Below are 27,851 nucleotides of genomic sequence, written 5' to 3' on the forward strand. Positions count from 1 at the left end.
GCGTGTGTTTATCCTCCGAGTGGCTAACCTTCACTGCCATAGGTCCCTGCTCTGCTCCCTTTAATTACCTCCATAAGCTGCCCTTGTGTGACCTCTGAATTGATTTGGTGTGCCATCATTTAAGGATGTCTCTTACTGGAGCTCAGACAAGATAGGAGAAAGGAAGGAGAAGGCCTCTTACATTTATCATATAGTGGGCAGTCCTGAAACTAATTTTAAGACGAAAGAACATACCCCACCTTTAAAGATTTAGCTGATGTGACAAAATATATTTTTATCTTTTAGTTTGTCAGTATAAACTAAAGACATTATATTTCATTTTCGATCGATAAATTATTCAATGTGTGCATCATCTATTTAAGCTTATTCGTGTAGTGAAGACTGCTCGGTCCCTTCCATGTTACATTTCCAGTCAAGTTGGTTGCTCAGTTTAACTCTCTGGTATTTGTAGCCCTCCACCACTTGAACCTCATCTACCAGCACGGAAATAGTGTTCAGGTGGGAATGGGTTCACTAAAGAAGGTAGATTATGACGTCTTTTACTCCAACCTTGGGGCGATAGGCAAACTGCGAGGTGAGAGGTACTTACTCGATGTCTTAGTGCCAATATCAGTCTCTCCACAGCTGTCATGATAAGCAACCGATCTTTAGTCAATAGTCACTGACCAGGTACCAGGTACTATTACATAGTGGAAGACCATAAAGAAGCAAGTAGAGAATAGAGCCTGTACCATGTAAGGTAAAGGGGAACAATGATGCTATGATCCTCTGCTCGCCCCGAAATTTGGGAATCAGGAAGTGCTGGAGCAGTAACGTTGTGTGTTGCCAAGCCTCTTTGAGAAGAAATGGATAAAGTAAAGGTTCTTTGGAATGGAAAGTTCAGCCTCAAAGCCCTGCCTGATTGTTCTCTCCACAACACCAAAGTTATTTGCATTTACTGTCGCGTTTCAACCAGGGTACGTCCCTCTGCACTCGGTTGGGCAGGTGTCACCGCTGCTAACACCATGACGTGAGTGGCTACCTGGTTGATCCTGTCTCTATACTTGTTTCAAAGATAAAGCCATCCAAATATCCCTCTCAAATAAAACTTGCTGATAAAGCATACAGCTGATGATCAGAGTTCTCCCCCCTCGCAAAAGGCACATGCTCCCAGCATACGTATATTTTGAGCATTCAGTACCTTTGAGGTTACTATGGAGAATATTCTGGACAGGATTTGTCAGTGTTATGGAGTTTGGGTTTTTAGTATAAACAGTCCTCTATGTATCAATCATAGAGGTCTCAGCTCCAATATATTCTTTCCGTTGTCTGTTCATATCTCTTATTGTGTCCTGTTCTCACAAGTTCAACACTAGTCTCAAGTGAGTTTGTAAAGGAAGCATATTTGTCCACTGCCCAATAAGGTAACATTTAGAACAGAAGAAAATGTGATTAATCGCATGCTAACTATGGACAATCATACGATTAATCGTTCTGAAAAAAAAAACAGATTTTTACAATTGCACAGTTGGTGATTAAGCGTTTATTAGACAATTTTAACAGGTCCGATTCTTCCAAATAAGATGAAAAGACTATTTTGAGCAGCAGAATTCATCCAGTCACTGTCTCATGTGTTTCTTAAATGACTTCCCCCACACCATTTATCAGCATATAAGACATTCTATATACCAAAGTGAGAAAATATTGAGATCTCAATTAAGCAAGCCCCTTTCTCTTATTTGTCTATTAATTGCTCCTAAGGTTCTTACTGTACGTGCATGGCAAAAGAACTCCACCTTTTCTTGTATTTCTTAACTAGACAGGATAAGTTCTTAGACTGATATATTCATTTGCTCCTCTTTTCTCCTAGTGGGGTTTTAGAAGTGGTTAAGAATCCAGTAAACTCCAAATAAGAAGATGATTTATTTCTGATGAGACAAAGAAAACACTATTGTGAGCAGCAGATTTTTCCTCTGGGCACACACATATGTTCAAGGACGAGTATTTCTTGTACTTGGAACATCTCTCTCTATCAGTGTAATTAAAACTCATCCCGCTCATTTCCCAGAAACTCAATAACCTTGGACACACAAATCCAATGTGGCACATACACATATTTGGAGACAATAAAGCCTCTTACATTTCTGTTAATTTCTTTGTCTCAATCATGTATGCTCAACAATGTAAGACTTGTGCTGCATTGATTGACACCCTTGTTCTGCTGTTGCAAGTAAAATCTATCCGGCTTTGAAGTTGCCTGACTCAGATTCTTTATTAAGACACTTGGGGTTTTAATAATAAGATACGTCCAGAATTCTGATAACATTTACTTTATTTTTTTCGTTACATCTTGGAGAGAATATAGCACTACACATTTTGGCCAATATTCTCTTTCTCACATGCTGATTTATTCGGGAATGCAGGTATACTTCTTCTATTGCATTTTCTGTTTCCTTCCAGATAATGTTAACGTGTTTGTTTACCAATCAGTAACCACTTAGAGTGTTAGCTCAAAGTCCTCCCTTACCAATATCCTCAGGGTAGTAGCCCTCGGGGATAGGTGGAACCCAGTTGAAGTCAGGCCATCCCAAGGTCTCATTCACATTTTGCTTTTCCAGCCACTTGATAATGGGATCAAAGTATCTAATCAGAGACTTTGCATCTAACTTGTTGGTGCCTATGGCATCCTGGAGCACCTCAGGCCATGGTTTGGAAGAGCCAGCCTGAAGGATTTTCCTGGAAGTGGTAGAATGACATAAATTATCACAGCTTTACTGTTTCTATAAACCACTACTCATGCACAATGAGGAATGCTTACTTTAAAATGGCCCCGGCTTCTGCAGATCGGTAAATGTCACATCTGTGCAATGGCCCTGTTTGATTGGCTGCGTCGCAAAGTTTTTCATGAAGCTGGAACTGCAGGATGAAGCTGACAAAATACCTGCCGTACAAAGAATTGTTCGTCATTAAAAAAAAGACAGACAGAAATAAATGAGACATGAGAGAAGAAATAAATTAGTTACAAATATATTACACATTGCTAGAACCAAATACATGAGTTTAGATGGGTCTTAAATTCTCTACTATTTGGTAATGTAAACTTTTGTAAAGTAATTTACCAAACTAAAGTGGCCCTCTCAGCAAAGATGCAAACAATGCTGTGAGCGTGTGTACCAGCAGGATTGCAAGTGCGTTTGACGGACTCTCATTCCACACATTGTTAAAGAAACCAGCTGGGGAAAGAGGCTTTTTAAATAGAGCCTTCTGCAACACACCACACCAATTGTGGGGCTTATTGCTTTGTTTGAAACCACACTCAAGTGATAGTAATTCAGTCCACATTGCAGAAGATTGCCCTCATGCATATGTGCCTGCACATATGCACATGCATCATGGTTGCGCACTAAAAACCACTGACCTTATTTTTAAAGCCGTTGTAACTTGGGTGTCAATCAGACTACTCAAAAAAGAAATGTATACATGTCATGAACATATCAACAGTTACTATACCTGATGTATGGTGTGTTTCCAGGGATGTGGTATTTTGCCCCAGGATCAAAGTGCTCCTCCGTACGTGGGGTGGGTGGGCAGATGCCTTGGTATTTAGTCCTTTAAAATGAAATAAGAGACATATTTAGAATATACCAATATGGGCTAAATGGCCAAGACACGATTCTGCTAAGTTTTTCAGCCTTTAGTGATTTTTCCTTCTTACTTCTTACTTGTTCAGTTTTATGTAGGCCTATCTATTAGGCTAAGTATCAGGTTGGATCTCTATGCCATCCCCACCCTTCTAGTAGCAAAACAGAGCAGCTCCATTTAATCTGCCTGAACTGAATGTTACTATAACCTAAAACCTTACCAAAAAATGTGAAAGGGATAGAACATAGTGATGAACCCAGATAATTATCACTTGCATCTGCAGCTTCCCTCTGCTCTGCTTTATGGGATTTTATGGCTAAGTGTGATTCCAATTCAAAGCATTGGACGGCCTTGATTTATCAAACGTCATGTTTATTTTTCATTGTATTGTTTAGCTGTCATGCCAATAAGTTGAATGTTTTGGTTCACTGGCATCGCTCTAATGGGGGTTGTTTATGGCCAAGGCAGGCAGCAAAAAAAAAATCTACTCAAGCCCAATATATACACTATTTAAGCAATAGCACATGAGAAGGAGCATGTTGTCACTGCTTTTATACAGTTTTACAACTTAAATTCACAAGTTAACTTTAAAATGTGATCTTTAATCATTTAAGAATGTATTTGCTTCCGCCAACACAAATAGTCCACAAAAGCAGTCAGAGTGGAGCGCGTTGCTAAGCAACGTGTCAACAACTTGACGCGAGTGAGCTCGTCCTGCAGTGTTCAAGGCCTTTGCACACCGGGCGCGTTTTATTCGTGCGATTAATCCGTTTATTAACGAACGTATACAGAGTCAATACAAGCTTCCACACCATTTCGCATCGCGAATTTGCGTTTTTTTTTTTTTCGAACTGAGTTCGATTTTTCTGGGACGTCGCTTCTAAAGTGGGACGCGACAAAATTCACATTTCAAAACATTCGCTTTTACGTTGCGTTTATTCGCGTCGCGCCCGGTGAGCAAAGGCCTTTACTCTGGTAACATTAACCACTGCCGCCCGATGTCCCGTAAAAATCACTTAAGAGAAGGAAAGGCGGATCTTAATCTAGTTGGTGATGAAGTCCGCTGCCCAATCCAAACCCCCACGCTTCATTTCCCAGAGTTTATGAGTGTATTTCGGCCCTTGGGAAGTTATACAATGAGGTGGGAAAGCTAGGCTAAAGCTATGCTGCGTCCGGATCGCGTCCGCTCGTATTATTCAGCAGCCTGAGTTTATCTCCACACACTATTGCTGTCTTCAGTAACGTGAGTGTGAGCGACTACCGCACACTGTCTCTGTCTGTGTGTGGCAGCGATGCCCTCTCATAGGGGAGAGACTCGCCACAGTCAACCTGAGTCACACACACACACACACACACACACACACACACACAAAGTTTACACAAGTGAAGATCCGGCTCATCAGTGAGTGGAGTGATTTGGTCAGTTTGGTGAACAGTCCCTGAACAGTCGGAGTGATGTTGGACGCTCAAATCAGCGCTGCTTCAGAACGCATGGAATGTCTCTCGTCCAATCAAATCACTCGGTCAGAACCAACTGCTGTATAAGCCATGTTAACTTAAAAGCTGATGGTATGTGAATGTTGTGTTCACATCTTGTCCCTACTGTTATTGAGTCATTTAAGTCATTTCCTCAACAAATACTAAAAATACTGTAAAGACTGGAAAACGGCAAGCTTCTCTTTTTCCAAAGCCAGCAACCACGGGTTGTCGTGCAGCCTCGCATCATCGATTTCAACCCTCCAGAGAGTTACTGTACCCTACCAAGAAAGTCACTAGACACTTAGCTGCTTTCCTATGTTCACAGTCATAGCTGCTTAGCTGTGTTAAGCTAAGCAGCCACCAGAATAGTCTTGTGTTTACTGTATATATTCCTGTAAGTAGATTTGGCCTGTGCATAAAAGCCTACCTGAGGTGCCACCAGTCTGCGTTGTACCGCCCTGGAGGCGTGCTTCCACTGAACACACCCCATCTCCACTGGTCGATGAGGTAGCCAAAGGGAAGGAAGGCTATCTTCCTCAGTGCCGTCTTCAACAGGTAGTTGGTATCACTTTCTGAAGAAGCACAATGCAGCATTACATGAAGACATCACAAGATATTTAAGGATTCACCACCTCAGTTTTAGCAAAGTATCCAGAGGCAATTTCAGTGGCTTGGATTTGAATAATTATTATTATTTTTTTTTTTTTTAATATATTTTTTGGCATTTTTATGCTTTATTGATAGTGTAGAGACAGAGTTGAAATGGGGCAGAGAGGGGAGTGACATGCAGAGAATGACCGCGGACTGGAATCGAACCCGTGTCCGCTGCTGGCCGAGGCCCATGGGGGGACGCCCTACCAACTGAGCTAAGGGAGCCCCTGAATCATTCTTTTTAAGGGTGTATTCACACTGGGAAGGTCCGCTAGTTCACTTGCTTTGGTCCAGACCAAATAGAGTTTAGATTTTTTTCTTTTGGTGCGGTCCACTTTCATATTGCCCCTTTTGCAAGTGAACCAGCATTAAGAAGTAAAACCACACGTGATCTGAGGTCATTCATTCATTGGACAGACATTCTGGGGTGGAGAGAAGCAGGAAGCACGAAGTGAAAACTATGAAATATATAACTGATACGATATGGGGTTAAAAATAATAAATAAATATATAAATAAATAGGCCTATCTAGCCTATAAATAAAATAAAAAAACATAAAATTATTGTTGTTTCATATGGTCATAATATGTAGGCCTGTGTCAATGTGTGGCTTGTAGCCTACGATGTGAAACATAATATTTACTGTATTTTTGCTGCTGGACGCGCGGCTCGCGAGGAATAGGATCAAGCTGACACACAGCTGATTTAGCCGTGTGTCAGCTGGGTGTGAGTTCAGCGCGGCTCAGCTCCAAACTGACACAGGGATAGTATTGACGGTCCCGTAACATGGGAAGCAAAATAAAAACACGCACTTCATACAAAGCGCAGCGTGAACCTGTTGTCACTGTGCAGGAGACGCTCCCCTCTCCTTCATCTGATCGCTGAACACATCTGCATGTTTATGCGTCCTGTCTATCAAATGTAATATATTTGCTCGGGGCTCCCGGTCAAACCACAACTAATCTTCCCAACAATGGCGACAACAACACTTTCCCATAATGTGAAGCTGACAGTGATTTATTAAAAAAGAAAAGGCACAGTGCTTCCTGCAATTGGGTCGGATCGAGTCCGGACAAATTCACACCACAAACGAACTGCAGCAGAGTGCGTTTTGAAGCGCATCGAGACCACCTCTTCAGCTGGGTCTCGGACCGCTTGTTTGGTCCGCACCCGAGTGCAATAACTGTATTCACACATGTCTGAAAGATGCGCACCGAAGGCGGAAGTGCACCTGAGTTCGTTTCAACCGAACTAAACACGGCATGTGTGAATACACCCTAAGTCTATTTACCATCGTCAGAAGTCACCGAGTCCAGCAGTTTGATGGTTTGCAGATGTTTGGGCGTGGAAACTGAGAGTGACAACACGTCGCCAATAGCCTCGTGAAAACCGGGGTTGGCGCCGCGACGGTAGCCCACAGGCAGGTCCTTGTACTGCAGGTAATACTGGACATGCCCCATCTCATGGTGCACAGTAAAGAGCTGCTCCATTGTTACTGTGGTGCACTGCTTGATCCTAAAGAGGTTCAGACATCAGTATAATTGACTAATGGCTTGGTGTTATTAAGTTGTTGCAACAGGGTTAGCCATCAGTGTATTAACGGAAGATAAATGTAAGGTCATTGTAACTCAGCTCATAATATAATGTTACCTAAAGTCTTTGCGATTGTAAAAGTCCCAGGCAGACGCATGGCACACCACCTCCCGACCTTCAGGCTTCTCCAGCATAGATCCCTCCCAGAACTCCTCGGGCATCGGCTCCAAACCCAGAGACGTGAAGAACTCCTCGGCCACACGGAACATGTGCGTGGCGTTGTAGCCCTAGTGAGGAGGGAGGAGGTCACAACGTAGCTAGGTGATATAAAACAAAACTATAATCATCTAAAAACAGGGAAAGGTTTCTATTTTTGAGATTCCTGATTTATTTGGGGCAATTTTCTGAAGTCACTGTCAGACCTACAGAATGACACAAAATGGTTCCCCCACACTCACTTGTTTGCCCATTTCATCGGTCACATCGATGTTGGGTTTGTCCGGAAACGGGATCATCATACCATAAATATTGTTCCAGTTCTGGGCCCACATGTTTCCTGAGGGTGAGGAAGAAAACACACTTAAGCAACGAGTCTAACTTGTTATGGGTAACACTGTAGGAAATGCCTCCTTCGCAGTAATGAGATAAGCACATAAAAATGAGTAGCCATGGTGGGTCTGCAACTTAATACTCCGAGCTTGTATTGTCCCTGGCATGAGCCATTACATTTAATGATTTTCCAAGTCTGTTTTTCTAATTAATTATCTTTTTGCGTCTCGGCTGGGGGTTTGATTGGTTGCAACACACCCTCGGACCTTAGTTTCTCAACCCTAATATCAAGCTTGATATGAGTGCAACAGGGGCGTTGCTAGACCCTTTCTACTGGGGCACATGCCCCAGTGTTGATCTGCTGTGCCCTAGTAAAGACAAAATCTACACCTTTAATTCACCCCAATATCTTCACATTTCATACACAAAGCAGGCATTCAGAATTTATTCGGGGGGCCTGTGCCCCAGTAGAGTGTAGCAAGTCCCCTGGAGTGCAATATCACAGGTGGCAGCTTTTGAGATGTTGTACCTAGCAAATGAGCAGGGATAGGTCCTTTAAGGTTGATGTACTTGGGACCATACTGCTTGTAGAGTTGCCGGCGCACAAAGGCATGCAGGTTCTGGTAGAGGGGTTCAATGGTTCTGTAGAGCTCCTCTATATCCTGTTCAAAGGTGTCAGTCTCATACCGAGAGCGCCAGTCAGCTCCGGTGTCCGCAAACCCTAAAAAGGACAACAACAAAAAAATCTGTTTCACTCTCTTTCTTGTTTTATTCCTTTCCTTAAGATGAACCAGTTAGTAGAATTATGAACCTCGTGAGCTCAATGTCAATGGTCAAGGCGAAGGTCTTACCATCAGCTTGCGAGGCTTTGTTACTGAGCTTCACAAAATCAGGGTAGTACTGTCTGAGAGGAACACCTGCTGCATTGTGCCAGCCCTCCCAGGCAAACAGCAGCCTCCTGTAGCTCCTGGAGTTGGCCATGATATCTGTGAGATCTGCAAAATGAAAAAAGATCCAGCACAGCCTCAGTCACAAAGAAAAGGATTCAGAAGATGAGCTAAAATGGCGTGCAAAAATCAAAACAAATAGAAAAACTCAAAAGCTGTAGGTTTTTTGCTGAAATAATGAAGACGAAGATGTGTTAAGAGGATTTAATTCTCTCTCTCTCTCTCTCTCTCTCTCTCTCTCTCTCTCAGCAGGAAAAGACACAAGCAAGACATTAGCTTTGAGTAATGAGCTGTCATGTTAAACAGCATTTCTCTTCTAAATGCCAGAAATAGGAAATGAAGGTAAAAGGAGAAATGGTTGAAATGATGGGACAGTTGACAGCCGGTTTGTTATTAAAATGACTTCTGTGAACGGAGTGTACAACATACTCTAAATAACCCTGTTTGTTTCACCTAAGATTGTTTCCAAGATAAGAAATCAATAATCATTCAATCTCCTTATACGTTTATGAGCGATAACCTAAAGAAGAGAGGATTGTTATTGTTCTCTTCGTCAAACTACGTGCGTTGGCAGGCATTTCTCACTCTTATGTTTCGCACTGGTTGCCAACATTTAGGTGAACAATAGCTCCATTATTCAAGACACATCATCAGGCACGTTAAAAGCCACCACCGGCATACTGTTTCTATAGCTTTGTACTCAACACTCGCTGGGTAAATCCATAACACTTCCTTTGGAAACCTCTTTGAAGTGTGACAGCTCCTGGCACCTCCTGATTGGTGGGCTTCCAGGAGATGATTTCTAATTACAAACACCCATGCTGGCTGGTAATGGTAATGGTAAATGGACTTGTATAGCGCTATATCTCCGTTTATCACAGACCCAAAGCGCTTTACATTGTTTTTTGTACACATTCACCCAGTCACACACACATTCATACACCGATAGCAGCAGATACCACGCAGGCTAGGCTTTAGCACTAGGGTACTAAGCTAACTATCGGGAGCAATTCGGGGTTCAGTGTCTTGCCCAGGGACACTTCGACATGTGAACCTTCGAACCTCCGACCCTGCACACCAGAGGCAAACTCCCTACCCACTTCGCCACTGCCGCCCCAGTGAGACCGGCTGATCTCCTCAGCTATATAACCTGTAGGGATCAGCCACTTGGGCTCTCCCTTCCTTGATATATGGTTTGGTTTGGTTTTTCAGTTAGTTTTGCTTTGCACATACATTACACTCTTCACTCACACAGACACAGCACTCATTACTGACATTCACGCACCACTTAGTAGCTTACTTTAAACTTTGTTTAAATACATTATTATTTGGTTAACCTTAAAATCTTGTGTGGTTTCCTCATTGTCATTCCCTTGAGCCGGGCTGTGACAGAAGTCATTCTGCCCATCCTGTTACTTCCCCAAGAGCAGATAAGATCTAAACCACTTACTGTTTTTCTCTCTCTACACTTCCCCTCTCCCCATCGTTGTTTGTTTTTATATTCCCTCAAACAACATTTGCTGTCAAACTGTGTTTCAATGCAATTCATGCATTTTTTCTTTAGTTTTTATACTCACGAGGGTCAAGGCTCCAGCTTATATTTGGCGACGGATGCACCTTGGATGTTGAATAGATACTGTCCATGGTGCTGGTAATCTTGTTGTACTGGAGGCAAGAAAAGGTGATTTGAAGTCAGTATTTGATGCTCAAAAAGGGGCAGCAGCTTTTTCAGTCCCTGCTTTTTCACAGAACCAAAGCATTGTTTTGTACACATTCACCCAATCACACACAGATGGCAGCAGCTACCACGCAGGGTGCAAACTAACTATTGGGAGCAATTTAGAGTTTCAATGTCTTGCCCAGGGACACTACGACATGTGGCGGGGAGACGGGGGATCAAAACCACTGACCCTGCACTCCAGTGGACGACTGCCCTACCCACGTCGCCACAGCCACCCGTACAAGGAGTCACAACAAATGACCCACGAGATAATATTACAAACGGAAACAAACCTCCTCTCTTTCAGCCAGGGGCAGGTTGGCAACTCCAATGACCATGATCTTGTCCATCAGTTTCTTGTCGCTGGGAGTGAGAGTGTTGAGAGTCGCAGAAGTGAACACCGCCTTGGCCTTTGCCCCCCATGCTGAGGAGAAGGCCTGCTCTTCCAGTGATGCATTTACCTAAAGACAAGAGGAGGAGTTGGAACGATTAGGACACATGGAAACTCTTAATTTCAGAAATTACTTTCAGCAAAAACAATCTCAAATTTAAAGTCCTGCCAAGAGGGACTCCTTTAAAGTCTGTCATTACACATGCCATCTTTTCAATGTTTGGGTATAGTGACATCACAGAGTAAAGCCGAAAGACCCCATAAACTGCAGTATAAGTCAGTGAAAATGGCAATGTTGATCCCTCTGTCGATCGTTTTGGTCTCAAAGACTCAAATCTTGAAACAATTGGATAGATTGATAATCATGACATTCACAACAGAGGATGAATCCCTTGACTTTTCCTCTAGTGCTCCCAGCAAGTTTACAATTGGGGCTAATAGGGAAATGTCTAGATAGACATCTATGGTATTTGTGACTTTTACTCTCACACCGTCGACAGGTAAACATGTCACTTTGTCCAACACTGATTTACCTACGCAATAGTTAGGTTTTCATAAAAATGTACACTCTCTAGTTATTTAACCCCTGTACCTACAGCCAGGGCCGCCCATAAGGGGTAGAAAGTGGGAAAGCTTTCTAGGGTCCAGCCACTAGGGCGGCCCAGATAGAATTTATTTTCTTTTTTTTGCAGCCAACCTTTATTATGAACACTATATTCGCAAGAGAACTTTCTATAGTAAAAGAAAACATTTTATTCATTGTTACTTGGGTAAAATATATCTCATTTTATATTGAAAAACTCAAAATATCATGGGTCGCTTTTTTCCCCTCAAAACCGTTGCATGCAGCAGGTCAACCAAACAAGCGTTAGCTATGTATTGATGATGAGCAAGCTAACCTAGCAAGCTCAGTGATGCCAGGACCTGGACATAAATCAGGGTACCAGAAAAGAAAGGAAAAAAAGAGGGAACTTTCGAGGGATTTAGACCCCTGGAAAATTCCTTAATATCAGTATTTCTGCCAGCAGAAGTGGATTTTCAATTCAGAGATACTGTGATATTTCATCAAGTTTTGAGGGTGTTCTGCAAATTATTCTGTATATTTTATCTATTATTTTCTAAGAAAATTACATATTTAGCCTTTAAACGAAAGTGGCAGATGGTTGTTATACTGATGAGGAAAGCTTCTGGTAGCAGTGCTATCATGGTAAACCCCCCCTACTGCATTGGTGTGTCTAAAGCAGGGGTGTCCAAACTACGGGCCGCGGCCGATTTTAAAAATATATAAAAAAAAACAGGGTACCAGAAAAGAAACCGTCACTCCTCACTGAATCCTAGGAGCTTTCTTTTATTGCGCCCTGGAAAGTCATGAACACGTGGTGGGCGCTCGCTCCCAGTAACATAATGACAGTGCTGGAAGAATGGAAGGAGTCAAGGCTGCTGTCGATACAATGCCTGGGTAGTTTATGTGTGTCTGTTGATTTGCACCCATTGCAAATAATGATCTATACTGTTCTATTGTTGCAGAAATACAGTGTTGCTTGAAAGTTTGTGAGCCTTTTGGATTCTTTTTTTATTTTAACCATGATTAATTCATATTGATCAATACAAGTATTTTTTTATATGAAATAACAGATGTTTGTTTATCAAGTCAATATTTTTGTTTTCCAGAAATCAATTGTTAAAACAGATAAAACAAATTATTTGACAACTGTTGTATGTGCAAAAGTTTGTGAACCCTGAGCTGCGTTGCTTAAATCGAGCAAGGGAAACACAATCAGGTGGGCCAAATTGATTGATGAAATATACCAATGTAATGAGAGATATTTAGGGAAGAAATTGGTGGCACAAGGTAAAACAAAGAAAAAACCAAGTCAGTTTAGGCTCACCAAAGTGAACCCATACAGGTCAGATATGCTCAAAGGGGAACAAATCTTAGAGGATCTCAGGAATAGAGTTTTGATGTTGCACATTTGTCTGGGGACATCTATAAATTCATAAAAAAAAAGTTTGAGCTCCATCGGTCCACCGTGAGGCAGATCATCTACAAATAGAGAGCTTTAAGAGTGACCTAACAACGTGTTGCGCCCTAGGCAAGTAAATACTCTTTTTACACATACAGTTTCACTTGCTCTTGCACTCTCTTACTATGTTGCCGCTATCTCTCTCTTCAATGTTCTGGCACATTTTTTCTTATGCATATGGTGAGATGCAGGTGCAAATTCCCTTACAATTTTTTTTTTAATTATTTTTATTCCCGCAAAGGTAAGTCTGCAAATATTGCCACGAGTCTTTATGCCACCATAAATATTTTCAATTAGTTTGTGTAGAACTGAACTGTGTGGAGATCAGAGTCCAGTTGATTTAATTTATTTTAAGTCGAGTAAGGTGTGCTCTTGCTTGATTGGAATGAAAACCTGATGCCACACCTACCCTTTACTGGAATATAGCAGGTGTCACATTCTCGCTGTCAGAAAAACAAAAACAAAGAGCCAACATAATAGTTTGCGAGACCCTCTAGAGATGAATTGAAAACTTGTGGACGTTCACACAGCAGGGCACTCAGATCTCCGTTCTATTACCAGTAACACACAAGCTGAGTTGGCAAAGTTGGGAGGAAGCCGAAAATGTCATTCTGGAGAGGGATGAATAAGGGCGCAGCTCCACAGAAACCCTTGACCGTGCAAGCATTTAATGATGACGAGGATACTGGCAAGAATTAATCTAAACTGGCCAATAGCATTACCAAGCTATGAGATGAAGGCTCAGTCGACATTTTCACAGCGATATACTTAAGTGCAAAGGATGCTGGAGTTTGTTCCTACCTGAAGCTCGGAGTTGTGCGTTGTTATGTTGGTGAAGTAGTTCCAGCTGGCAGAGGCACTGTAGAACACAACCTCCTCGGCTGTGCTGTTGTAGTCGTCGAGGAACCTTTCTGCCTCAGCCTTGCTGTTTGTATATGCCCCTGGAGTCCAGCTTTTGGCCGCGCAGAGTCCACACACAGGCAGCAGCAGCAGAACTGTGCACAAAAACCTATCCACCCTGCTGGTGCCCATGGCTATATCCTCCACCAAAGAGAGAGAGAGAGAGAGAGAGTGGAAGAGACAAAAAAACTGCAAATTGAAACGAGTTGGGAGCTAAAAATACACTTGCTCCAACGAAGTGAGAGTACACCTTCCTCCTGGAGCTGTTCCGCTTCTTCACTGCTCCGTTTCTGAAGCCTCCCAGCCTTGCCGCTGGAGAAATGCTCAGTAGCTGAGGAGGCGAGCTTCTTTTAAGTTACACCGACTAGTGACAAAATTGGTGTGCAGGTTGAGCAGGCTACAGGTTAGCAGGTTGAGCAGGCTACAGTTTAGCAGGTTGAGCAGGCTACAGGTTAGCAGGTTGGGCAGGCTAAGAGAACAATGTCTGCAGACTCTTGCTAAAATAGTAAATAACCAGTACTAGACAGCTGTTCTTATCTGCTAAGTTCTTCTTTGTGTAGTCAAGTAACTTCAATATTGCATTTGCATTGACTAAAACAACAATGGCACGGTCAGGACTGGCCAGCCCAGTCACCAGACATGAACATCATTGAGTATGTCTGGGGTAGAATGAAAGAGGAAGCATGGAAGACCAAACCAAATAATCGAGTCAACGAAAACATTGTGCCAACATATCGCCCAACCCTTTTAGCTAGCATAACTGCAAACGTACAGTGTGCATGTCTTATAATGGGTCCATGGTGCATGAGGTGACGCAGGTGTGCAGGTTGAGCAGGCTACAGGTGAAGCCTGTTACATACTCCGCGAGAAGAAATAACAAAGTTCTCGGTGACAGAGCTGCGAGAAGAAAATTACGTAATATTATTCTCTCAGCTCTTGTTTAGCTGTTCTTGCAGCTTGTTCTCGACACATCACCCGGGCCAAACTTTCTTCTCGCAGCTTGTCCGAGAACTATTGTGTGATTGGTCAGTCTGAAGTCAATGAGGAAAGCGAAGTGAAATCAGCTGGCGCTACTGAGTCAATTACCATGGTAACAATGCGTCGCGGTGAGGAGTTCGGCAGTTGAGTTCTCGTGAAGTATGTAATGTCAGACCAGAAAGAACTTCTCGCAGCTCTGTCACCGAGAACTTTGTTCTTTCTTCTCGCGGAGTATGTAACAGCCTTTAGGCAGGGTAAGAGAACAATGTCTGCAGACTCTTGCTAAAATAGTAAATAACCAGTCGGGGTACTAGACGGCTGTTCTTATCCGCTAAGTTCTTCTTTGTGAAGTCAAGTAACTTCAATATTGCATTTGCATTGACTAAAACAACAATGGCATGGTCAGGACTGGCCAGCCCAGTCACCAGACATGAACATCATTGAGTATGTCTGGGGTAGAATGAAAGAGGAAGCATGGAAGACCAAACCAAATAATCTTGATGAACTCTGGGAGGCATGTAGGTTAGGTTAAACTTTATTGTCTTATAATGGGTCCATGGTGCATGAGGTGACGGTGTGCAGGTTGAGCAGGCTGAGCAGGCTACAGGTTAGCAGGTTGAGCAGGCTGCAGGTTAGCAGGTTGGGCAGGCTAAGAGAACAATGTCTGAAGACTCTTGCTAAAATAGTAAATAACCAGTCGGTGTACTAGACGGCTGTTCTTCTTTGTGTAGTCAAGTAACTTCAATATTGCATTTGCATTGACTAAAACAACAATGGCATGGTCCAGGACTGGCCAGCCCAGTCACCAGACATGAACATCATTGAGTATGTCTGGGGTAGAATGAAAATGGAAGCATGGAAGACCAAACCAAATAATCTTGATGAACTGTAGGTTAGGTTAAACTTTATTGTCCCTGTGGGGAAATTTGTCTTGGGCACAGTGCATCATTGCTTTCTGAAACATACAGAGTACAACAGAACAAAAACAAAACCACAGACACAAACCCAACCAGACAAACTAACATTTAAACATTGAGAACATGGAGCTTGATATTCTTAAATGTACGGAAGAGGATTAGGGCCACACATAAAAAAAAAAAAGTTCTGGCTTTATTCTCAGAATTCTTAGAAAAAAGTCAGAATTCTGACTTTAAAGTCAGAACTACAGGTACCTGTAAGGACCAACTTCCGTGGGAGAGACACTTTGCTTTATGCAGTAGGAGGAAACCACATGCAGAGTAGCCAGTAGCCCTAGCCTACTTGTGCTAAAATGGCTTCCATTAGCGACTTCTTGCGGGTTCGAGGGGTTCCAGAAGAAGCCATTTCGTTTATGGAAGACCAAAAGGTGAGTGAAACTGGAATATGTGTTGTTTTGGTGCCTTGAGTTGCACATGTGTTAGCTAATATGGTCGGACGAGTCAACGAATACATCGCGCCAAAAAATGTTAACATATCGCCCCAAACCTTTTAGCTAGCATAACTGCAAACGTACAGTGTGCATGTCTTATAATGGGTCCATGGTGCATGAGGTGATGGTGTGCAGGTTGAGCAGGCTACAGGTTAGCAGGTTGAGCAGGCTACAGGTTAGCAGGTTGGGCAGGCTAAGAGAACAATGTCTGAAGACTCTTGCTAAAATAGTAAATAACCAGTCGGGGTACTAGACGGCTGTTCTTATCTGCTAAGTTCTTCTTTGTGTAGTCAAGTAACTTCAATATTGCATTTGCATTGACTAAAACAACAATGGCATGGTCAGGACTGGCCAGCCCAGTCACCAGACATGAACATCATTGAGTATGTCTGGGGTAGAATGAAAGAGGAAGCATGGAAGACCAAACTAAATAATCGAGTCAACGAAAACATTGTGCCAAAAAATGTTAACATATCGCCCAACCCTTTTAGCTAGCATAACTGCAAACGTACAGTGTGCATGTCTTATAATGGGTCCATGGTGCATGAGGTGACGGTGTGCAGGTTGAGCAGGCTACAGGTTAGCAGGTTGGGCAGGGTAAGAGAACAATGTCTGCATACTTTTGCTAAAATAGTAAATAACCAGTCGGGGTACTAGACGGCTGTTCTTATCTGCTAAGTTCTTCTTTGTGAAGTCAAGTAACTTCAATATTGCATTTGCATTGACTAAAACAACAATGGCATGGTCAGGACTGGCCAGCCCAGTCACCAGACATGAACATCATTGAGTATGTCTGGGGTAGAATGAAAGAGGAAGCATGGAAGACCAAACCAAATAATCGAGTCAACGAAAACATTGTGCCAAAAAATGTTAACATATCGCCCAACCCTTTTAGCTAGCATAACTGCAAACGTACAGTGTGCATGTCTTATAATGGGTCCATGGTGCATGAGGTGACGGTGTGCAGGTTGAGCAGGCTACAGGTTAGCAGGTTGGGCAGGGTAAGAGAACAATGTCTGCATACTTTTGCTAAAATAGTAAATAACCAGTCGGGGTACTAGACGGCTGTTCTTATCTGCTAAATTCTTCTTTGTGTAGTCAAGTAACTTCAATATTGCATTTGCATTGACTAAAACAACAATGGCATGGTCAGGACTGGCCAGCCCAGTCACCAGACAAGCGCAAGGCGCAATGTTATGATGAAATAAGAGAGTAAAGTATGTCCCAATAGTATGCCTACTGCATCCTAACTAGATTATTTTTATCGTCGGATGTAGTATGTAGAATAGAAAAAAGAAAGAGTATGCGATTCGGAACGCAACCTACATGTAAAATAACAACCGTCGGCGGCCATTTTTAAAATGGCAGCCACTGGTGCCATAGGAAAAATTGGTGATGGCCCTGTAGCCAAAAAGCTTCCTTAAGGCATGCTCTAACAGTGTGCCAAAGCTCATATTTGTATCATCAAAAGCACAATTCCTTCATATATTGCACCTATCTGCTGGACTATATTGCACGCCCAAGACTCTAAATTTGAACTACATATACCTATTCCCTGGACTGTATGGGGAGTAGGAATATGTAGTTCTTATCAACATTTTAGGTTAGTTAGTTAGTTAGTTAAATAGTTAGGTACTGCTAAACAGTTACATTTTGACTACATTTATTAGTATATTTAAAAAAAAAAAATATGGATGTAATAAATAATTTTTTGCAGTTTTTTCGCTGTTTTTGTTCAGAAAAACAGTGAAAATGTACTTGAATGTTAAAAATAACTATTTTACTGAATTCCTTGAGACAGAATTATATGGGAAAATGCGTTAATTTGCCTCTGTATGTTTTTTTCTTAAAGTTATGCTTTCTTTTATTTTGCTGTTTTCATTTTCGAAATTGGTAAATGTGTAATAAACTGTAAAAAATAAACCACAATACCCATTATTTCAGCCTGTTACCTGGCAGAATCTTACACTTCAAGGATTAGAAAAAAACAGGTTGCAAAAAAAAAGCCACCCTATGCGCATGGACCTATTCTTCCATCTAGACTATAACAAATATAAAAGTGAGGCATGAATGGCACTGTGAATATGTATTGTGGATTTATTTTGTCTTGTGTCATAACTTTATATGTATTATGTACAACATATACAGGAATTAATTATAGCAATAATATTTACAATAACTATCTTGTATGTGTATATGGATTGTATAAATATATATAGATATATTGATTGTATATATATATACTGTGTGTATATATATATATATATATATATATATATATATATATATATATATATATATATATACATTGTATAAATATATATATATATATGCATTGTATAAATATATAAAATCTAAAAAAATCATAGTATATCAACTTGCATTTATATATGAATTGTAAATATCAAATATAGTATCACCAATTGTATAGATAGATTGTCTAGAGATTATAAGGAATACAAGCCAATATAATACATATTATTAATTTAACTGTGGAAAAGGGGTAGGATTAAATAAGTTTATACTTCTTCCTACTCCTTTTTAGGCATATCATATCAATATATGTAATTTGTTTTCTTTTTGTGAAGTAATTTAAACATAATTTGTTTATTGTATTTTCATGCTTTTCATTTTGTTTTGTATTGTTTGATATGTCTGAAATAAAATTCATTCAAATGCTGTCCTCTCAGTAAACAGAGGAAGCTACAGCTGGGGCCTGTTTCAGGTAGCTGGTTTTACATACTCTGGGTTTAATCATACGCTCTGAGTTGGTTAACTCAGAGCGCAGGGTTGATAAGCAACTCTGGGTTTTCGGTTACAGAACAGTGGATCAGTGTTGGGTCAATCAACTCTGAGCGTGTTCACTCTGGGTGGAGCGTGTGCATAAAAGCCATCGTCAATGGATCGCTGATAACATGATTCACCATGGAAACAGAAGAAACAAATGCGTGATCCTCCCACTTCTCCACTTCTCAAAAAAAGAAAAAAAAACTTCTCCGCTCCTCCCACTGGAGTTAGAAATATTAACGAATGAGTTTATGGTAGCCTATGGAGAATAATTAACGGGTATATTGTCACATAACTCTGATCTAATCTCCTCGGCAATTCAGAAAAAAACAGAGCAATCATTTCGCTTCCGTATGAGAAGCCATAGTCTATTTTAAAAAGTTACGCATATCAGCAGTAAAGTAATAAAGCTGGCGCGGCACAGCTTTTCTGACAGTGTTTTATATTCGCTGTATTTGGGAAGCTGTAGCCTAATAGCCCACTGTGCAGTAAACAGACTGTCGCTTCTTTTAAATGGGGAGTGAAAGACATTAACGTCTGACACATAAGGTGACAGTTTCCATTGAAGAGCCTGATTGATTTATTATCAGATCCATTTTCCTCAAGTGATCACAGTTTAAATTATTATATAATTATTTATATAATTTTTATATTCATATTAGGCTATAATATGAATATAAAAGGGCTCGTCTGTGACTTTAGGATCGCACAAGTGAACAGTAACAATCGCGTGCAGCCGCAGCGTTACATGAATCCACCTGACATAAATCTGTTCAGTGGCACAGACGTTAAAAAGCATACAATACAAATATGTTTATTAATCTGAATGTAGAGCATGTCACGATGTGTAAGGTGGCCGCCTATATGAACGGACCGAGGGCTGAGAACAAGGCTACTGATCAGATAAATGATCGGTCAAACGTAAAATCATCAGGAAATGATAAAAACATCCCGATGGAGATTTCTGTGGAGTGATTTTGCTTCAAACTGTACAGGGACGCGTGTGACAGTGAAACTCCTTCTTCAGTCGGAGCTGCAGCGTAAAGTGAAAACAAACTCAGGGTAGGTCTAACCACCTATCCAGCAGGTTAGACCCACGGCGTATGTTGCCGCAGTAACTGACTCTCGGTTGCATTGAACCTGCTACCTGAAACGGAAAACCCAGAGTTTCCACCAACTCAGAGCGAACAAACTCCGGGTTGCCTCAAAACCAGCTACCTGAAACAGGCCCCTGGTTGCTGCATTATGATACACACAGAGGGATAAAGGCTTCAGATAAATGGGGTCAGCATAATGTGCAGAGCTGCAGTGAAATGAAGCAAATAAACATAACGGGGGAGGATGTCACAGGGTTAAACGTCTGGGAGCAAGAGGTGGACCAACATCCTCATTTAGTTTCAGCTCCACTGAGGTTCCACCTTACTCAGCACATTTTATATTTTCCCTCTGCAAGCATACAATACAGTGCCTCTACATAGTGTATAAAGTGAACCTTCACCAAACTTCTCTTCAACAGCAAACAACTGCCATATGAAGCAATCTCACTTCTCCTCTAAAAATTGATCCTCCCCCTTTTCCACCAAGGTGTGGAACTGGGAACCGCTAACGTTAGGGGCCGGGGCTGGGACCGGGGCCGGCATTATCATGACCAAACAGACAAACTAAAACTCTGTGATCACCATATTTAAAACCTGCCCTACCAAGAAACATAATCAAAACATAATGCCCAACTGTCGCGCCCAACTTATCATGCATATCAAATACGCATGATAAGTTGTTTGTCACACAGCAAAGCCAGAGGCGAAAATGGTCAAAATACGTTGGATCCGCCACTTTTTGTTTTTGTTGTGCTACAAGTTAGCGCTAACGTTAGCTGGGAGAGCAGCGATGTATACAGTGAAGCCATGACTTGGCTCTCTAGCCCGTGGAAAAGCAATCAGGTTCTTAATAGGTGATAAAGGCATTTGATGTTGTGTTGTGGCTCCAGCTTCATATTTAACTAGCTTATATGAGTGAGGTGTCAATCTTTTCATCTGACTCCCGGCAAAAAGCAAACAAGTGTATTTCCTAAAAGCAATTTTTTAAAGTTGTCAAAGTAATCTCTTATTCCTCTCTGCCTGACATCACAATCTATATTTTATTTGCATTGAAGAACAACAATCCACACCTAGGTCCATGTTTTTATATGGCTGCATCATTCTAACAAATTGCAAAGTCGGAAATTTCGTGTGGATCATTTAAAGCTACTACGAGTAAGTCGGCACGTTGGCGACACCTTTGAACAAAAGCGGTAGTATTATTACGACGCCAGCTGTCGTGAAGCTGTTTTGTAGCTCGTGCAGGGAGCGCAAGATTCAAATAATCAGGAAGCAATATGGTGCGTGTCCGTGTGTTGAAAGTGTGAGGGCACCGGACTCTTTTCGGCTCCGTGAGTCTATGGGTGACACAGCATCAACTAATGCCAGTAAGTGCTAAACACACCTGATTGCAATGAGTTGATGCATTGTCACCTCTCACGGAGCTGAACGAGTCCCCGTGTCCTCACACAAAGCGAATGAACGAGAGATGGCAGTTAGTATGGATCACGATGAGGTAATGTGTTTATGTTGTAAATAATGACTATTTCCGATGAATAATGGTCATCTGATGATGCTGGTGAGGCAAAGTAAACTTTGTTTTAGTAGGCTACTGCTAGTTTCGCTGCGTGAAATTGTGTATACGTTGCTTGGCAACGCCCTCCCGCCCGACTATCACTCTCCCTTTTAGCTTTTCTTCATTGCATTTTCTTTTTTTTCTTTTATGGTTCAGCCCCGTTATCAGTCATTATGACGACAAACAACTGTCTCAAACAAGGCTCCCGCTCCCCTTCCCTCACCAGGAGGGATAGGCTTCTCAATTCACGTTCCTGCGCCACACTGAAATCTGTGACCAATACGGATATGTGACCATAGAGCATGCACGCGTGAACCGAAAATCGGACTGGGTGTACGACCAGATCAAATGCAGCAATAAAAACTATATAAAAACGTCTTTCTTTGCACTGATGGTCTCGTTTGCTGTTAAAGGTAATTTATGATTATGAGAGGAAACATGAGGCTGTTTAAAAGATATTTAAATGTTACTCGTAGCCGCTTTAATATATAATGTCCATTTTGGGGAAAACTGCTACAATACAGAAACACTTTTGGCCACACACAGCGTGTCATTAAGTAAAATGTGCAGCCTTATAAACTTCTTTTTGCTGATGTGTTGGTCCATGCCTCCAGCAGGCCCTCTAAACAAAGTGAAGAGTGTGTCCTAAATGTGTGTGCGTGTGTCTGTCTGTCAGTGTGTACTACTGTATGTGTGTGTGGGTGAATCTTCGCTTCAGACACGGTGCTTGCGGTGCTTCCTGCTGGTCTCATGGTGCCCCCTGATAAGCGGGTGCTGCTGAGGGTTTTCAGAATAGTGCCAGTGGCAGTGGAATTAGCTTCCATTGTCATGATAATGACAGTGATACTCTTGCCCCGTCCCCGACTCAGACCAGCCATTGTACGGAAACAGGAATGCAATTTCTCCTGCGGCAGCAAACTGACAATCCTGAATGAGAGTTAAAAGGTCCCTGAATGACTGTCCTTTCTGGCGAGGCTGAGGGGGCCAGCAGCCAATTAAAAATGGGAGCACAGGGCTGTACGCTTATTTTTTTAGGTGGTAGCACTGGTGCTAGCAAGCAAAAATAATCAGTAGCACAAAAATAAATTCAGTAGCACACAAAGTATGATCGAAAACTTGCATAACCTTAACCCATGCATTTCGCTCTCAATTACCTGTTAGCCTGTCATCTTGATCTCATTTGAAATTCTCAGTTAATATCATATCCTAGTGTGTGCAGTAATAATTGTAGAAAAATTAATAGGGGTGCACTGATTGCAATTTAGACAAAATAATCTAACCTGCCAATTGCATTTTTTTGCTGATTCAGAATAATTTCTCCCCATGAAATTAATATCTATATATTTTTTGTACATTTTTGGTAAATGTCTTTCTGTTAATTAAAACCAAACTTTATAACATATAGCCTATTAAATAAATAAGTATACATATTGGTACAATTTAGGATAAGATAAATAGGTTGTTGTGAATGTGTTGGAAGTTGTTCTTCAGTGGCTTATTTCAAACTTTGTTTTTAGACTACTGTTGACTTTTCTCTGCAGCTGAATGAGTTGCCTTTCTAGCTAGAGCACTGCAGGGCTGTGAAGCGCTAACTTCCTGTTCTTACCGGCTTCAAAATAAAAGTCAACTCACGTTTGGCTATTAACAGGCTTTTAATGTGAAGGCGAACAGGAAATGTTCTGTTTGCACACGCGCTAACTTAACTGCGGTGATCTCCTTCCGGTTATTACCGTTGGTGAAGTGTATTAGACGCTGGAATCGCCACACAAGTACAGGTCCGGAGCACACATCTTTCACCAGCCAAAGTGGAGGGTGGACTCAATAACTTACTTGCCTTAGACCGCATTTGGAGTGTTAATGTCGACTACTGTTGACTTTAGTGTTGCGCAGTGTTGTGCATCTCTCCTCTGTGTCTCAAAGAGACAGCATCTGCTCATTAGCAAGCTGTCGCACTAGTGCTAGTGGACTTGTATTCATCATCGCACGTCATCAATTTCAGTAGCAAATGCGATCAAAACTGTCGCACTGTACAGCCCTGGAGCAAGAGAACAGCGTCATCCCGAAGACCTAAGGCTGTCTCTAAACACTATTTAAGCAGCACCAAGGCACACATGCATATTCACACACACACACACCTATTAGTCGCTGTATTTTCCATTTTTTTCTCACAAAGAACACCTAATCCCCCGAATCTATCTTTTCCCTTGCAGACCTGATTCCTTTGGGGGGGGGGGGGGGGGGGGGGGGGGCATACACATAGTGGTTTATTCAGTACAAAATGTACACGGACTCAGGAACACTATAGGCTAGTTATTGATTTGAAAATGCCTGAATAGTGGAGTAGGGGGACTGAGTTCCTGCCAGCAAAGTAGAGACTCTCTCCCAACACCATCCATCATGGTTAAACTCTTTGCTGGTGTTTATAGTATCAGACTGCAGTCTCCTCTGGGCGTTTATCTGGCAGTTGAGGCAGACTCACGACGGGTGGAGGTTTTGAAAGAGGTGCCCTAGCTACTTGAGCTGTGAGGTAAATGGATATGTGCTTGTGGGGGCTCTGAGAGTCTCGAGCTGAGATAAAGGTTATTGAGTCCGATAAGTTTGTTTTGCGCAACACACCACTAATAATCGCCTGCCGCCGAAGCACCCGCAATTACTCAGAGATTCTCCTCAGACAAAAAACGCCTCTCTTGAAAGTGCCTCGTTTATTCTGCAACCACATATAGCCTACAAAACACAGTCTCCTCTATTTATTCCCACTGATAATTCAAACACCTTTCTCCAACCATTTCACATGCTGAGTGGTCTGGGATAACTTTTAACATCTAAATTATAGATGTCTATTGTTTATTATTTATATGCTTGTACAGTACTCACAACCTCAACCTGAATTGGAGAAGCACAATGCACAATGTAGTGTTTGGGCTTTGAGAGAGTTTGATTTTTTTCTCTTTTGGTATATTGATTACATTCTGACATGTGTAACCTCTGTGTTTGCCATTTCTTTATTGAACAGTGAGAGCTAAAATGCACAATAACTTTCTAACCTTCCCTTACCTTTTGCTCTGAGTGTAATCTATATTTCACTATTCTAAATTGATCCTCCTCACAAGTCCACCACTCTGCTGTACTGGCTGAGATTAGATGAACATGTTTTTTTAGAGATGATCCTACAATCCCCTATCCTGGAAATCCAGACCCACATTTTGAACGATGTAGGCTCTGGCCACGATCAATAGACCTTCCCAACTCAAGGGGCATTTCAAATACATAATATATATATATAGGCCTACATAAATTAAACTTACACAAACACGGCAAAACAGAAAGTTCTTCTTTATTGCTAGTGAAAGATGTGAGTGCCGTCTTCCAAAAGTGTCGAGGCCAAAGCCGTTTCAAACTCAAACAACGTAACAGCCATCTTTGTTGTTTACTAGCTTCGACGGTGCATGCACGGCACTATCGTCATCCGGTTACGTCTGCCCCAGAGCCCCATACATAGGACTCTGGCCTGCCCATATCAGATAGAACGACTTGATTGGTAGGTCCGAATTGTCCGACATAGTTTTAATGAGCTCAAATGGATTGTGTCCATAACCAACAGGCTGAGCAAATCTAAATTTGCTAAGCGGCAGGACCGGATTTCCAGGCTAACATTTACCGTCTTGCAGCTGTAAATAAATGCAAGAAATGCACTTTTTTACTGACATTGGAGTAAGACTTTTTTTTAAGTAAAACACCCAACTGTTACTGTACATTCGAAAGCATTGGTTGATAAAAGTTTGGCTTCCATTTGCATTTTCAGTAAACTGATATCTGAGGGAAAAATGGCCGTTGACGTTGAAGCAAACACGTTCATTGACAGGGTTCTCAACTCTCACGCAATGAGAGTGAGACACGCATTTCAGGCAATTCACACGCTCCACGCCACACCTTGCATTTCTCACGCAAATTATAACTCTGCCAAACAATTTTTTTCATATAAATAGCTTCGATAAATCCTGACCGTCACCACCATCACCATACGGTTCCGTTAACCTTTCTCTGCAACGAGCTCTCGGGTCCTATAGCAAGCAGTTATGACCGGGGGCCAAGCCTCCGACGCAAATCGGACCCGAGCGTCATTGACCGTGGCGCCGGCCGCTCACTTCACAGAATCCGGGGATGTAAAGTTTTTGAATGTGGGATGTTCGGTTTGGGAGTTATAGAGCAGAAAGCAAAAAAATGGCAGAGAAATTGTGGGAGCTGAAATGGAAAGTCCGTTTTGCAGTTGCAATTTTGCTAATAATCCTTAAAGGCTTAAATGGACGTGGCCTATGCTAAATTGTGCAGCATAATTCAGTGAATATGTGGATATAAAGGTTTTGAATGTGGGATGTTTGGTTGGGGAGTTATGAGCAAAAAGAGATTGTCAGCCACTCCACTGTAAAAAAGTGGAGAGGCTATCAGTCTCTCCACTGTAAAAAGAGACACTTTTTTGGAATTGCCTCCCAAAAAAAAAAAAAAAAAATCTAATTTTATTAATAAGTCCCGCCCACATTATTATTTCTAGGCCATATTTTTTATTTCTCAGGTATGCCCCATGATGGTCTCCCTTGAGTTTTAAACGGCTAGTTATGAGACAACAACTTTTCCCGTTTATGGCACCCCCTTATGGCGAAATTTTCCGATTTCTTTTTTTGAACGCAACTAAGGGTAGCGCCAACATATGTCTATATGCTTGCAATAGGCTATATTTTAACTAAAACAAAGAAATTATACTGAACTGAACTTGTATTAAAAACCATTATTATGCTTTAAATTAATAAATAAACTCAAAAAAAAATTTGCTCGCACGCTCGCATGGGAAATACGATTCTGTCTCACTCTAAACAATTTCCAAAAGTTGAGAACCCTGCATTGACATGGACATCACGAAAACAGAGCAATGGGGGACATAAGCTGTGTTGGCTCGAAGCAGTACATTTGCTAGCAACAGGGGACAATATGCATTTGAAGGTAGCAATAAACATTTAGAGCTAAACTTCTATCTATCTGATGATACTACAAAACGGCGGCTTGAGATGAAAGCTTTAATCAGACAGCAGGATTCTTTTTTTCTCCTGTTTGAATAGGGCTCTTATGGGTTTTAGCATCATGTTATAGTCACTGAAGGCTGCAATCAGTGTCTAATTATCTCTCTTTACATCTCAATGAGGAGATCCGGCTGCACTGTAGAACCTGATGATACAGGAGGAGGAGTAACCCAACGTGAATGCTCATGAGGAGAAGGTAAATGATACTTAGAGACAGAATTACGGGGTGATTTCTAATCATCTGAACGAATCAAGCAAAGGATGGCACTAAGTGCTCGCTTCATGTCTCCGCCTGCACGGCAGGTCCTCTGTTTTGCTGGAACTGGGACAGCGTTTTTCTTTTTTAAATCTCTGCCATGTATCCCTGTGGTGGTTTTGGCATTGTCATTTTTGTTTTTTGATGATGGATTGGGCACAACAACAACATGCAAGTATTCAAAGAGCCCTTTATTGTGCGAGGAAGATCAAATTATGATAATGAATTCTTTTTCATGATTTGTCAGAGTCATTTATGCTTTTCTAAAGAAAAAAAATGTCCAGCTCTCAAAAAACTCAAATAGACAAAGACCAGTTTTGGGTTTATAGAAATAACAAACAACAAACATTGTTATCAGAGTTTCAGATATGAACACAGTTTTTAATTTTACATCAAGCCAATATTCAGTCTAGTCAGACGACTGCAGTGATTATTCTGCCAGCCCTCAATCACCATTAAACCATTATTTCTCCGTCCTTTATCTGCAACCCCTCCTCCCCCCTCACACACACACACACACACACACACACACACACGTCTCTCTCTCTCTTTAGCTCTCTCTCTCTCTATCTACCGCTTGCTTCATCTTTTCTAATTTTTTCTCCTTTCAGTGCAGTCGGAATTGAGCGACCCAGCGCATTTGGATGCAAGATGAACTTTGATAAGAGTTAATGAGAACACAGCATTGTACGGGCAAAGAATGGCTCTGGCTGCACTCGAGAGCCTCCTCACCAGCAGGAAATGGGCCGTAAAGAGCCACAGCCACCCACTCCTCCGGCTTTGGAGGAGGAGAGAAGGAGAGGAGAATCAGAGGAAGACTATAAAAGAAGCCATGGAATGACAGGAATGTACGGTGCATGAAGGACAATGAATAGAAGAGAAG

The 27,851-nt window shown here is 41.7% G+C and overlaps 1 protein-coding gene across 1 annotated transcript; it reads right to left on the reverse strand.

The window, feature by feature from the left end:
* Positions 1–363: 363 nt before the first annotated feature.
* LOC307250930 (angiotensin-converting enzyme-like) lies at positions 364–13,947 on the reverse strand (the record flags this gene model as incomplete). The annotated part of the gene is made up of 13 exons (XM_080028208.1): positions 364–473; positions 2,507–2,715; positions 2,798–2,920; positions 3,490–3,588; positions 5,528–5,672; positions 7,043–7,266; positions 7,402–7,571; positions 7,743–7,840; positions 8,363–8,554; positions 8,685–8,828; positions 10,358–10,445; positions 10,794–10,961; positions 13,717–13,947. 13 exons carry the CDS (start codon positions 13,945–13,947, stop codon positions 364–366), a joined length of 2,001 nt encoding a protein of 666 aa, XP_079884334.1.
* Positions 13,948–27,851: the final 13,904 nt, after the last annotated feature.

Source organism: Ammodytes marinus, assembly GCF_949987685.1.
Source record: "Ammodytes marinus genome assembly, chromosome: 1".
Taxonomy (NCBI): domain Eukaryota; kingdom Metazoa; phylum Chordata; class Actinopteri; order Uranoscopiformes; family Ammodytidae; genus Ammodytes; species Ammodytes marinus.